This window comes from Egretta garzetta, unplaced genomic scaffold, assembly GCF_000687185.1.
Source record: "Egretta garzetta isolate BGI_Z169 unplaced genomic scaffold, ASM68718v1 scaffold492, whole genome shotgun sequence".
Taxonomy (NCBI): domain Eukaryota; kingdom Metazoa; phylum Chordata; class Aves; order Pelecaniformes; family Ardeidae; genus Egretta; species Egretta garzetta.
Genome location: NW_009258784.1, coordinates 804919 through 817114, shown reverse-complemented (window position 1 = coordinate 817114; position 12196 = coordinate 804919). Strand labels below are relative to the sequence as shown.

General features: G+C 38.9%; 1 protein-coding gene across 1 annotated transcript in view; it reads right to left on the bottom strand.

The window, feature by feature from the left end:
• Positions 1–12196, bottom strand: part of ARHGAP42 (Rho GTPase activating protein 42) — a 122032-nt gene that overhangs the window by 27313 nt on the left and 82523 nt on the right. The window contains exons 7-11 of the mRNA XM_035889186.1: positions 10372–10501; positions 7344–7444; positions 5360–5469; positions 1987–2065; positions 925–964 (exon numbers count right to left, since the gene is read on the bottom strand). Coding sequence (XP_035745079.1) covers positions 925–964; positions 1987–2065; positions 5360–5469; positions 7344–7444; positions 10372–10501 — 460 coding nt within the window. The remainder of the gene's footprint in view (positions 1–924; positions 965–1986; positions 2066–5359; positions 5470–7343; positions 7445–10371; positions 10502–12196) is intronic.

The following is a 12196-nucleotide window of genomic DNA, read 5'->3' as shown; positions in this document are numbered from 1 at the left end:
GAATAGTGTGGCCAGCATGAGCAGGGAAGTGATTGTGCCCCACTCTGCACTGGTGAGGCCACATCTTGAATACTGTGTTCAGTTTTGGGCCCCTCACTACAAGAAAGACATTGAGGTGTTAGAGCGTATCCAAAGAAGAGCAATGACCCTGGTGAAGGGTATGGAGCACAAGTCTTATCAGGAGCAGCTGAGGGAACTGGGGTTGTTTAGTCTGGAGAAGAGGAGGCTGAGGGGAGACCTTATTGCCCTCTACAACTGCCTGACAGGAGGCTGTAGTGAGGTGGGGGTCGGCCTCTTCTCCCAAGGAACAAGCAATAGGACGAGAGGAAACATCCTCAAGTTGTGCCAGAGGAACTTTAGATTGGATACTAGGAAATACTTCTTCACTGAGAGGGCTGTCAAGCATTGGAAGAGGCTGCCCAGGGAAGTGGTTGAGTCCTCATCCCTAGAGGCATTTAAAACACATCTAGATGTGGCGCTTAGGGACATGGTTTAGCGGTGGACTTGGCGGTGTTAGGTTTATGGTTGGACTTGATGATCCTAAAGGTCTTTTCCAACCTTAACGATTCTATGATTCTATATGGGGATATTATTTCAGCCCACTGGCATGTATTCACATTTAGGTATACAGACTACTGATAGAAACATTTTACAGTTTTGTTAAGTATATTGTAGCTTTGGAGCAAATAAATTTTTCTCCCAATTTATGTTTGATTGTAATACAGAAGTTGAAGGCTTTCTCACAGTTTACATAGCTTAGAATGTGCTTTCGTGTAACCCAATCATGTAATCCAACAGTTATTTCATAGCAATAGAAAGAAAACATAAAATAATTCATCTTATTCACATGCACACATATCTAGAAACCAGGACATTACAGAATTCTAGCAATATTTGGTAACTCTACATAAATAGAAAGCTTACTTTCTTCCTTCTTGCTAATAATGGCTGGCAATGTGTAGATCTGTAAAAAAAATGGCAACAGGTCAATGTTTGTGCTTTAAATTCTTTATTGCTAGGTTTGTTGGTAGTTCTTAAGCTAGCTGCAACATGCTGTGTATTAGCTTGCTGCTAGGGGAAAGCCCTTGGCTTCCACCTTCTCTTGACATTTATCCCCACAGCACTCACCCAGGTTAACAGCCCTGTGCTAGGCTCTGAGTAGGTGGAGAGGGCAACGCTCCACCGTTTTGGTTGTGTTTGCAGTTTTACACAGCTCATCATCTTCACCTCTGGGGAGAAGGCAGAGGGCCAGCGGGATATGTCCCAGAAACCTATTGAGGCCAGCCTTGAGACTGTAGATTGACTAGGGATTTAATAGCAGATTTAAATATAGGCACCTAAAATGTGCTAGAAGTCAGATTTGCAGACTCCAAATGGGTTAAATTTCAATACAGCTAATGATCTGATTTTCTGCACTGTTTCAGTCAAGCAAGAAGCTTGTAAAAACACTCACCTATCTCATGAAAACGATCAACCGTTTTTTTCCCCTTGGACACAGGTCTGGCATTACCCTCATTCAGCGACTATTTTAAGAGCAGATTAATAGTGGGGAGAAATCTCAGACAAGGCTGTCTCTTAGTAGCTTTCAACACATTTTTATGCTCTCTGCAGTGCCTTTCAAGACGGTGATAATTGTTTACTCCACGATGCTGCACAAAAGATGGTTTGTCTTTACCAGTGCAGAAGCTACCACTTCACAAATGTTGTCTGAACCATGAAGCCTATTAGGCAATATCCTATCATATTACTTAAAGATTAAATATCCTAACATTAAAAATAATATAAAAATAAAGGCTTAAATTCACTGCTGTTCTGCTTTTCTACTTTGTTTCTATCTTCACCGTGTTTTTGCAATAGTGTCTCACAAAGAACAGAACTGTATTTGCCTGTATTGTAACAGAGTATCTGAAACGCATACTTGCTGCTTTTTTTAACAAGTGGGCCACAAAACTGTAAAAAGAAAGGAAAAAGAAAAAATATCCTTACTGGTTCCTTTCCATCCATAGCTTCAAGCCAAAGTTTTCGGTTGGATTCTGAAAAAGCTTGCAGTGTAATGATTCCAGGTCTGTCAAAAACATACACATATACCAAAGTTATAGATTTCTTTTTCTCGAACAGTGTCCAAAGTCAGAATCCAAATGCATATTGACATGAAGTGAATACAGAAAAGGGAAGAAGTTAAAGGAAGTTGATGGCGTCTGACATAACACAGTAAGTTTGAGCTAGATTTAAAAACAGGTCTGTTTTTTTAAAAGTTTGGTACTGCAACATGTAATTTTAGATGCCTAGTCCTAAATGCTCCCTCTGATAGGTATTAGGCACCTCCATACTGCAAGTTGGGTTATGTATCTGCAAACGGGATCCCATACAACCCATTTTATAGTGGGGAGATGCTTAGGGTAGAAAACGGAAGGGCAAGGCACATCAACCCAATTTGCCTCAATATGTCTATGCCTGAGCTGGTTATCTACAATCCTTTCATAGCAAATGAAGAGAAGTAGGTACTTCTAATCTAAAAGTCATCATATCCCAAAATAGATATCCAAAGTTGGTCAAAAGAAATGTGCCCTGAAACAGTTGCCTAAGAAAAGCGCTTTGAGATAGTATCTCAAGTATGGAGACCTACATTGTCACCATGTGTTTAAAAAGCAGCAAGAAAGCAACGGGACAATATGAAGTATCAAAATGTGTGTTCACACACATACACCAAACCATTCAAGGAGGAGCAAGCCATGCTCTTATACATGCCAAGCTGAGTATTTTGTTTGGTATCTACTATCACAAGTGTAAAAAAAATACAGTTAATGCAGATTAAGTTGTATAACTGTTTTTCTGTGTTCTTAAAGTCAAAGTTTATTTCCATCCTAATATTCCATCTTGCTACCTACTCACATATTCTGAGGAATTTTTCTCTCAAAACATTTTAGAAATAGAAACTGATTTTTTTTTTTCTTTCTATCGTGACTACTGCTTAATATTTACGTTGAAAATTTGCATTTATACTTATAGTCCCTTGGTCAGCACAGACGAAGAAAGCTACCGGAAGAACAGAAATTTCTGAGTGTCATTTTAGCTCAAGCTTAGAGATACCTACTTTTAGCTCTCTGTTTCTGATTTAATCTGTTGGCCAAGTTTGCAGTCACTGTACAGCATGTTTTGATGCTCAAATATCTAACACTATAATCCCCCAATATTAGTTTCCTTAAAAAAGAAAAAAAAAAAAAAAGCCCAAACCAACTCCAATACATTTTGAACTAACTTTTGCTCTAGCTACTGAAATAATTGGTGATTTCTCAGAAATTAAAATTACATTCAAGGTGAAACACACTTTCTGATGTTGCCTTTTTATCTCTCTCCAGTACAAATAAGATGGTGTAACCTCTAGAATAGTTTTTGCAAGAAGTCTGAGCTGAATGTAGGCGTGTAAAACACCTAAGTAAATTTCAAATTAATTATGTCAATTAAAAGGGCTCACAATGTGTGTTCTCTGTTAGTTGTTCACAAGGGTTTCTTTTAGTTAACCTGGGTCTTCCAGGAAATGAGATGTGCGCAGCAGTCTGCACGGTTTTCCAATGTTTTAATAAAATAATATTTCATACAATCTTTCATACAGTGTTGCATATAATAATGCAGGGAGAGAATTAGCTCTGTGGGATAAGGTATTTGGAGGCAGAAGTTACCTATAAAATCTTGCAATGAAATTGTAAAGACTGGTGTAGCTGCACATTTTTAAAAAGAGCTCTTTCATGATGAAAAGTCATACCTTTAAGTTACTAAGGAAACTTATCTTTTACTAATATCTATTATTTTTAAAGTTTTTCTGTATTTTGCAGTTGATGTCATACATTGTACTCCATGTAAACTATATTAAGTCTTGACTTTAAAATTAGTTCAGATGTAATCATTGTCACAGTCTTTCTGAATCCTCACTATTCCAGTAGTGTATTTACTTTTATATGAACTCGCTCACATTCTTAGTCATTACTGACATCAGTAACGGCCACTGCATCTTCCCTTCTCAGGGGAAACCCAAGTTTTAGAAACATGACATTCAGAAGAGATTAATGTTGCCCTTGCATATGAACTCCCATCAAATATCTCTAGGTATTTTGTTGCCTATTTATCTCCTCTGCTGACTTTTACAGAAATTCACTACGTCCCTGCCAAACACCAAAACAATTGGGAAAGTGAACTTTCTATCAAGCTACCTACCATCTATCCTTACAATAATGACCAAGTAACTTTGTATTCTACTCCCCTTTCAGTCTTCTGTCCAAGTTTCCACAATGCCTTTAACTTACAGGCCATGCACAACTGTAATCAATCAAAATTTCCAGTATGCAAAAAGTGCCTCTAAGTAGCTCTTTGATGAGAACTTGAAGAACTGAGGTGGAACTAATTATTCTGTGCAGTTTTGTTGAACTGTGGATGTTCTAGTAGAGTAAGGGAGAGAGAAGGGGCAACACTCACTTGTGAACATATTACAGTGGTGCTGCCACAGATGTGCCTAATAAATGCAATTCTACTTCGAAAGAAACAACTACCAATCTCAAACTCAACCTGTCAATTCAAGCTTAGGGGCTTTCAAGAGACCAATTAGTCTCAACATTTGTTCTTCTGAACTCACTCAGAAGTCTATTTTAGAAAAATAATGTATGATATTTGAAGGTACCATAGTATTTCAAAATTATAATGTAAGAACAGCAGTTCTGAATGGAACTTAAAATGACACTAGCAGTCATAAAATATTTCTTATGACAATGACTACAAAAGTCAGTCAATTTATCATATTTCAATGGAAAAATTAATTCAATATTTCTCTTTATTCCTAAGCTTGAAAAAGTACTTTTACAAAGTACTGCATACATATACTTCAAATACAGAAAAGCTGTTTTCATCCATCTTATGTAAGTATAGTATCCAGGAATAAGTGAAAAAAAAAATTGTAGAAGTAATTTTCAAAAAATAAAAATTATGTGCTATCATACATTTCTCAAAGAAATAGTGATTGGTAAAGAACATGCTTATTAATAAATATTTACAAAAATATTTATGATCTATTCCTAAAAGAGGGTTAGTTGTGCTACAGGTGTTTCAGTTGTGCTACAGGTGTACGAATCTGTCTTGCATCTGCATGCAAACATACTGTAGTTAAGACAACACATATGCCATGTAGTGAACTTTGTTAGAAAAACAGGTTTGAACAAATAAGTACTAAGTCTTGAAAGCCTGGTTTGTCTGGATACATGCATACTGAGAAATATGCGTTCCTATTACAGGAGTAATCATTATATATTGGTTGCAAGTGCTTCTATTTTAATTCATTTCAATTTGTTAACACAATGAAAAAAATTCAAACCTCTCAAATACTTCAATATCGAAACAGAAACGTTTGTCAATTGAATCTGTCTTTCTCCTGATGCAAGATTTTAGCTTGAATATTTCTGGTGAGCTTGTGACGAGGCCATTCTATAAAACAAAAGAAAACAAATTAGCACAGGCAGTATGCTGATATACCTTGGCTTCACATCTTAAATTTAACTGTATGAACAGTCCAAAGAACATGCCTTAAGACAGGGATTAAAATAACATAGACAATAATTTATCTGTATATAAAGTAAGACTGGAGTTAATAGCTTTCTGTCATGTATTTGTTGTTTAATTGTTGTATTTCAGAAAACTCCCTAAATTCAAAACCTTACAAACTTCTGCATACATAACATGATTATATGTTACATGCTAGAATGAATACCATATAATTCTGTCACCTCTCACAGGTAGATAGAAAGATTGCTAAAGAATAAAGCTGACTAACTCCTACTTCTGGCCACCATCATTGTGGGGCCACTCTCTATGATGTTGGAAAGGCTGACGCAATCGAGGGAGTTTCTGAGGAATGAGAAAAAGCAAACAACACTCCTGTCTTCAAGAAGAGCAAGGAGAAGGGTATGGGGAACTACACACCAGTCTGCATCACCTCAATCCCTGGGAAGGTGATGGAGTGAATAATCCTGGAAAGCATTTCCAAACATATTAAAGACAGAAAGGTGACTGGAAGTAGTCAGCATGGATTTAATGAAGGGGAAATCATGCAGGACCAACCTTATAGCCCTCTACAATGTGATGGATTGCTCAGCGGATGATGAAAGAACAAAGAATGTTCAGGCTTTCAACACTACATCCTACTACAGTAGAATGTTTCCTACTATATCCTCATAGACAAACTGATGAAGTACAGGCTAGATAAGCAGATGATGATGTGGATTGAAAACTGGCTGAACTGCTGGGCTCACAGCAGAAGTCCAGCTGCAGCCAGTGGTATGCCCAAGGGGTCAATATTGGGGCCAGCACTGTTTAGCATGAATAGGAATAACCCCAGGCACCAGGACAGGCTGGGGCTGAAAGGATGGAAAACAGCTTGGAAGAAGAGGACCTGCAGGTCGTGGTAGGCAACAAGTTGACCATGAGCCAGCAATGTGCCCTTGCAGCAAAGAAGGCCACAGGCCTCCTGGGCTGCATCAGGCAGAGCGTTGCCAGCAGGTTGGGGGAGGTGATCCTCACCCTCTGCTCAGCACTGGTGAGGCACATCTGGAGTCCTGTGTCCAGTGCTGGGCACCTCAGTCCAAGAGAGACAGGGAGGCACTGGAGCAAGTCTAGCAAAGGGCCACCAAGGTGATTAAAGACTTGGAGCACCTGTCATGTGAGCAGAGGCTGCCAAAGCTGCGACTGTCCAGCCTGGAGAAGGGGGATCATATCAGTGATTGATCTATCAATATCTGATAGGAAAGAGTAAAAAAGGTTGAGTCAGATTCTTCTCAGTGGTGCCCAGTGAAAGGGCAAGAGGCAATGGACACAAACTGAAACACGTTTAACTTAAGAAAAAGCTTTTTTTTTGGTGGTGAAATGCTGAAACAGGTTGCCCACAGAGGTTGCCAGGTCTCCATCCTTGGAGATATCTAAAACCTGGACACTGGCCTCGCTAACCTGCTCTGGTCAACCCTGCATTGAGATTAAACTAGATGATGTTCAGAGCTCCCTTCCACACCACATCCATCCTATGATTCAGTGCAAATGTGACTGATTTCCTATGCATTAGGAACCACCACATTAGAGAATTTACTAAATAAGTGGTTTATATATGTTTTAAAAGAAATATTTTAATTTAAACATTTATCTATGCTATATTAAGACATGCACTGCTTCATGTATGAAAACAGCCTTATGCTTTGTTCACCACATTTTTTATTTTAACAGTTCCTGAATGGTTAATGAAATACACAGTTATACACAATAATATACAGTAATATGCAGTTCATGTATGCATTCAAGTATGTGCAACTCACCACTTTTCCACCAGATTTTGTTTCAGCTATACTCATTGTAAATGTTTTTGTTCCTTTATCGTAAGTGCAGTAATGTTTTACCCACGTAAATCCAAGAGGTCCTAGATTAAAGAGAGATAGTATTAAAAATAATTATTTTGGCATTTTACCAGCATTCTAGTTGTTTTTGCAGTGTGACTGCTCCCCCTTGGGCGAGAACACTGTGACTATAACTGCACGGGTTAATAAACAGTGCTGGCAGCATTCACAGTGACTGAGGAACACATAGTCAACAGGTAACTTGGGAAAAACTTGATTTTTGAGGATAGGAAACTTAGTAGAGAGGGTTGGATATCCTATGCAAGCTGGTCTCAGTGGCAGAGTACAGCCCCATTTATTTTACTGGCTTTACACAGCTTCTGGGTACTCAGCTGCAGAGATCAAACGCAATGGCTATGTGTGAAGAGATACCAAGAAGGAAGAGCATTTCTTTCCTCTCGGACAGCGTTATTGCTTCAGAGCCTGGCATTCAAACATGGCCCGTCTCTGCAGAGCCATCACAAATGTAGGTGCCAAAGCAAAATACATACATGTATATATATATATACACATGTAAAATATGCAGTATTGTAACCGCTGTGTAAATTCAGAGTAGGAAAGGACTAGATGACACTTTCAACCCACATGTGATTTTCCAATTTATTTCAATGCAAGTTACTCGTGGGGAAAAATACAGTATTGATTTTTTCAAAGTACAGTATATGACTTTTTAATTCTTTTTACAATGAAAGAGCTCTGAGTTAAAAAAAAAAGTATCTTAAGGGGTTTGTGTTTGGGGTTTTTTTAAATGTAAACAGTAAAATAAAAATGGAAGGTGTTAAACCTGAACTTAATTTTGTTAATAGATACAATGGCTTTGCCTTCTAAATGTAGCCTTCCACAAAGGCGGTGGATATATGAGAGCTTGCATCAGTCATTTAAGTTGTCTGCCTGGCAATACACAAACGTAGTTGTGGAAATTTGCACGGTCTGTTACTCCAACTTGGAGAAAGTTCTCCCATTGCCTGCGTTTTGCAAGAACGTAATGTCACAAATTGAAAAGTCAACTGGTTACCCAGCCTCAGAAGTTAGGTGTTCTGCTCCTCTATTTTCACTTAGCAAAACAAAATCTGTAATTATTTTAAAGCAATTTTTCCTCTGATGGCATTTCATTAACTCTTTTAGCATATATAAGTAGGATGAGTACTCTCAAAGCAGTTGTAGATGAGTTTAGAAGTCACCTGTTTTTCAGTAAAAAATTGTAGCCAGACACCTACACTGCAATTGTAAGTCTGTTCCTCATGCCCATCCATCTGAATGAAAATAATTCATGGCCTACTGCCGTTTAAAAAAAACCAAAACATATTACCACCATGCATATCAGTAATAAATACATACAGGATTTACTCTCAAGAATAGCAAACATTTAACCCGGTTGCCCATAACTTGACAAGAGCCAGTGGGATGATGGTTGTAGGAAAGTAAACCTGCATGACAAGGAAATACACAACTAGTACCTTCCCCACTGACACAGAGATCACAGATCCTGTTACTCTTACTCCAGAATAAACTAATGAACAAATTTCTTTTCAGTAAGAGGATGTCAAGTTGGCCTCTCACTATTTAATGAAGCACAGCATGTGCCCAATGCTTCACTCCTTTTCTCCCTCCCCCATTAGCAGGGCTCAGTGTAACTTCCACTTAACACAGGTTTCTTTTATCATTATTACTCAATTAAAACATAGAGGGTCTTCTTAAAACTTCCAGTGTTACTGAGGGTAAAAGTGGCTGAGGTTAACTACGATATGCATTGAGGTTTCTTTCTTTTAGCTCAGATATGGAATTAAGATTAATTTTCATGTTATTCAGAAAATCAATTATCTATAAATCATCTAAAAGGGGAGCAGTGAAGAAGACATTATCCTCAAAACTGAGGTTGTGTGGGGTCAAGTCTGACATGGCAATTCTATATCCAGATGCCTTCTGTTTATTTTTAGATTGAGAAATCAGGTGCAAAGTCGTTTTTAATGATTTTTGCATGAATGTCAAACTTCTACAAGCATGTACACACTATCTCAAAACACTTTGCTAGGCTGATTGTCAGGCTGATTCCACAGCAAACAGAAAAATGAATAAATTAATATATAAATCTGGGTACCTCATGCAATGAAAACTATTTTAACTGAGGGTTTTGCATGATCCTGAAGCTAGTTTGGCTTGGTTCTCTATACTGGTTAGAGTGCAAAACAGTGGCAGCTGATACTTCAGGTGACGTATAGCTTTGAATCTCTCATTTGACTTGTCACATGTTTCCTGGTCCTGTTTTCATTCATTACATGATGCACTGCTAGGCTCCAGGTAGTTTCAGACACTTATGACAACTTCATTTAGTTCATCACTTCATTCTCATGTCACATGATGAAGTAAACAAAGCACAGGTATAGATTTGCAGCTATTTTGAAGCCAACAGACTGTATTTAGATTACTTTTCTTCTTCTTACACCTCTGTTTTCCATTATGTACATGTTTGTTCACTCTTAAGGTAGCCACCGGAGATCCCTGGTACAAGGTGGAAGTTGCTCCTGCTGGGTGAACTAGGGGCCCTGTTCAGGCAGCAAAAGTACAAGAGACAGCAGGGTTTGGCAGGCAGAGCTAAAGCAGAGTGCTGGGAGCTTGCAGCTTCTGCAGCAAGGAGTAGGGCAGCCAGCCAGAGCAGAGCTTGCTACCAGTCAGCCACTGGGGTGACCAATATCAGGTACCTACCCACAGGGATCCAGGGGGCAGGAGCTGAGACACTTACACGTGTTTTGATCACCATTCCCTCTGACCATAGCTACTCTGAGTGCTTTTTGAAAAGTTAAACACTTATTTTTCTTTTGAACCTCTCAATCATTTGGAAAGCAACCATAGCAGAATTCTGCAGACGTTCACACACAGAGCTGTTGTCTTGTCCTTGCATTTGTTGCTGTGCCTTTCAAATCAAATTAAAAGGTCCATCTGCTTTACTCACGTTTCTCCTGCACATAGAGATAGCCTTCCATTGTCCATTGACTCGGTGGTCTGTAATCCTGGTTGGCTGATTTCATTCTTTGCATGAGTCTCTCCACTTCCTGCCTAGTGCTTTCAAAGTTATTCCGGGTCTAATACCAGCAAAAAGAAACAAACAAAACCCCACGTTATCTCATGCAACTACTAAAAAACAATGAAGAACTAATTACTAATAATGCCAAGGAGACTGTATTGGACACCAACAGAAGTGTTTGCCAGAGACATAAAAGGGGGGGCGGGGGAAGGGGAAAAAGGCAATAAAGAATAATACTCTCTATTGCTCTAGAAGCCTAGGAATAACATAGTAATGAAGAATTCCACTTAAGCACACAAGTGTAAAGGAAACATAGTTGAGACTAGTATTCCTCTTTCTGCAGGTCACTAACCTCAGAAAGGCGGTCATTTCATATCTTTAGGTATGCTTAGACAATATTTTGCAGACAGTTGCAGGCTTTCTGTGTACTCTAGGATACACAGACAGAAGCCAGGCTAAACTAGAAGCTTCTGATAGCAAAGCCCCAAACCTGAAGTAGTAAGTCTCACTGAACCACTTGCAGTACAGTGCAGAAAACACAAGTTTGGGTTAATGCCAGGCTAATGTCTCCAGACGGCTGCGGTCTCTCCACATGAGGAAGGGAAAAATGTACTGTGTATCCGCACCTGCAGTCCACAGCTGCTGATACCCAGAATAGTCAGGTTACCAGCAGTGTCATGAACATTTTTTGATAGGACTATGCAAACACTACCGTCAACTACAACATAAATATGCTAGGTAAGAAACAGGTCATAAGCGGCAGAACTGTGCCAGAAGCATGGAAGGACTGTGCCTGTCCTAAATATCACGTGTGTAGCCAGGCATCTGGCCAAGCAAACAATTAAGTTCAAAGGTGGGTTATTCACATTTGCTAATATCTATATGCATATAAATGGACATTTTTTCCTATTGAACTCAGTGAGGCCAGGGTTCTCCTCCACACACCTAGCACGGTATAATCAAAGAGAATTATTATGAGGTCCCAGAGGTTTGATAGGTTGCTACTAATACACCACATGCTGAAGACTTTGTTCCTACAGGTAACAGAAAAGAATAAAGATATTTGTCATGTTTCTGCAAAGTCATCTTATAGACTCTGATCCTGACTTGTCCTGAGATACTCTCAGGACTTTATACACTGGTGAATACTTTCTCCTTTTTGTGGGCCATTCATGGAGTGCACAGTAGTATAGTAATACCCATGTTAAATCTTCTTCTTGAAGACAAATATTATTATTAGAAAGAGAGGTAAAATTCTTCTCTGAACTTTTCAAATGATATCCTTAGGGTGAGGTATCAGTTCAGACCAAACTTAACAGAGGTCATTTTGAGACCTTCAAGAAGGATGTGCCATTGAAGAGAGGAACATCCTCATTTTGAGAGCATATCTCTATCTGTCTTTTACATTTTTAATTAATACTTTTAAGCAGCCAGGACTTTGAATCAGATTACAGAAAACAAAGCCAAATGGACATACAAAGCACATCACCAGCCAGCTGAAACAGTGAAGGTGACAACAAGTCATGTCAGGACATGGTGACCTGTTAAAGAGCTGTTGGTCTGCACTACTCTGCTACTCCTATGGCTGTTACTGCTCCTGCCCTAACCTGTAGGACAATTTTAAGAACAGAAACAGCAGTTCAGATCAACTATGCTCCAAGACCTTACAAAATGCTATGGGGAGGAGCACTTTTGACAGCTGCAAGAGACAGGCTGAACACATTTTTCCCTGAACACTGCCCTCAGTTTGTCT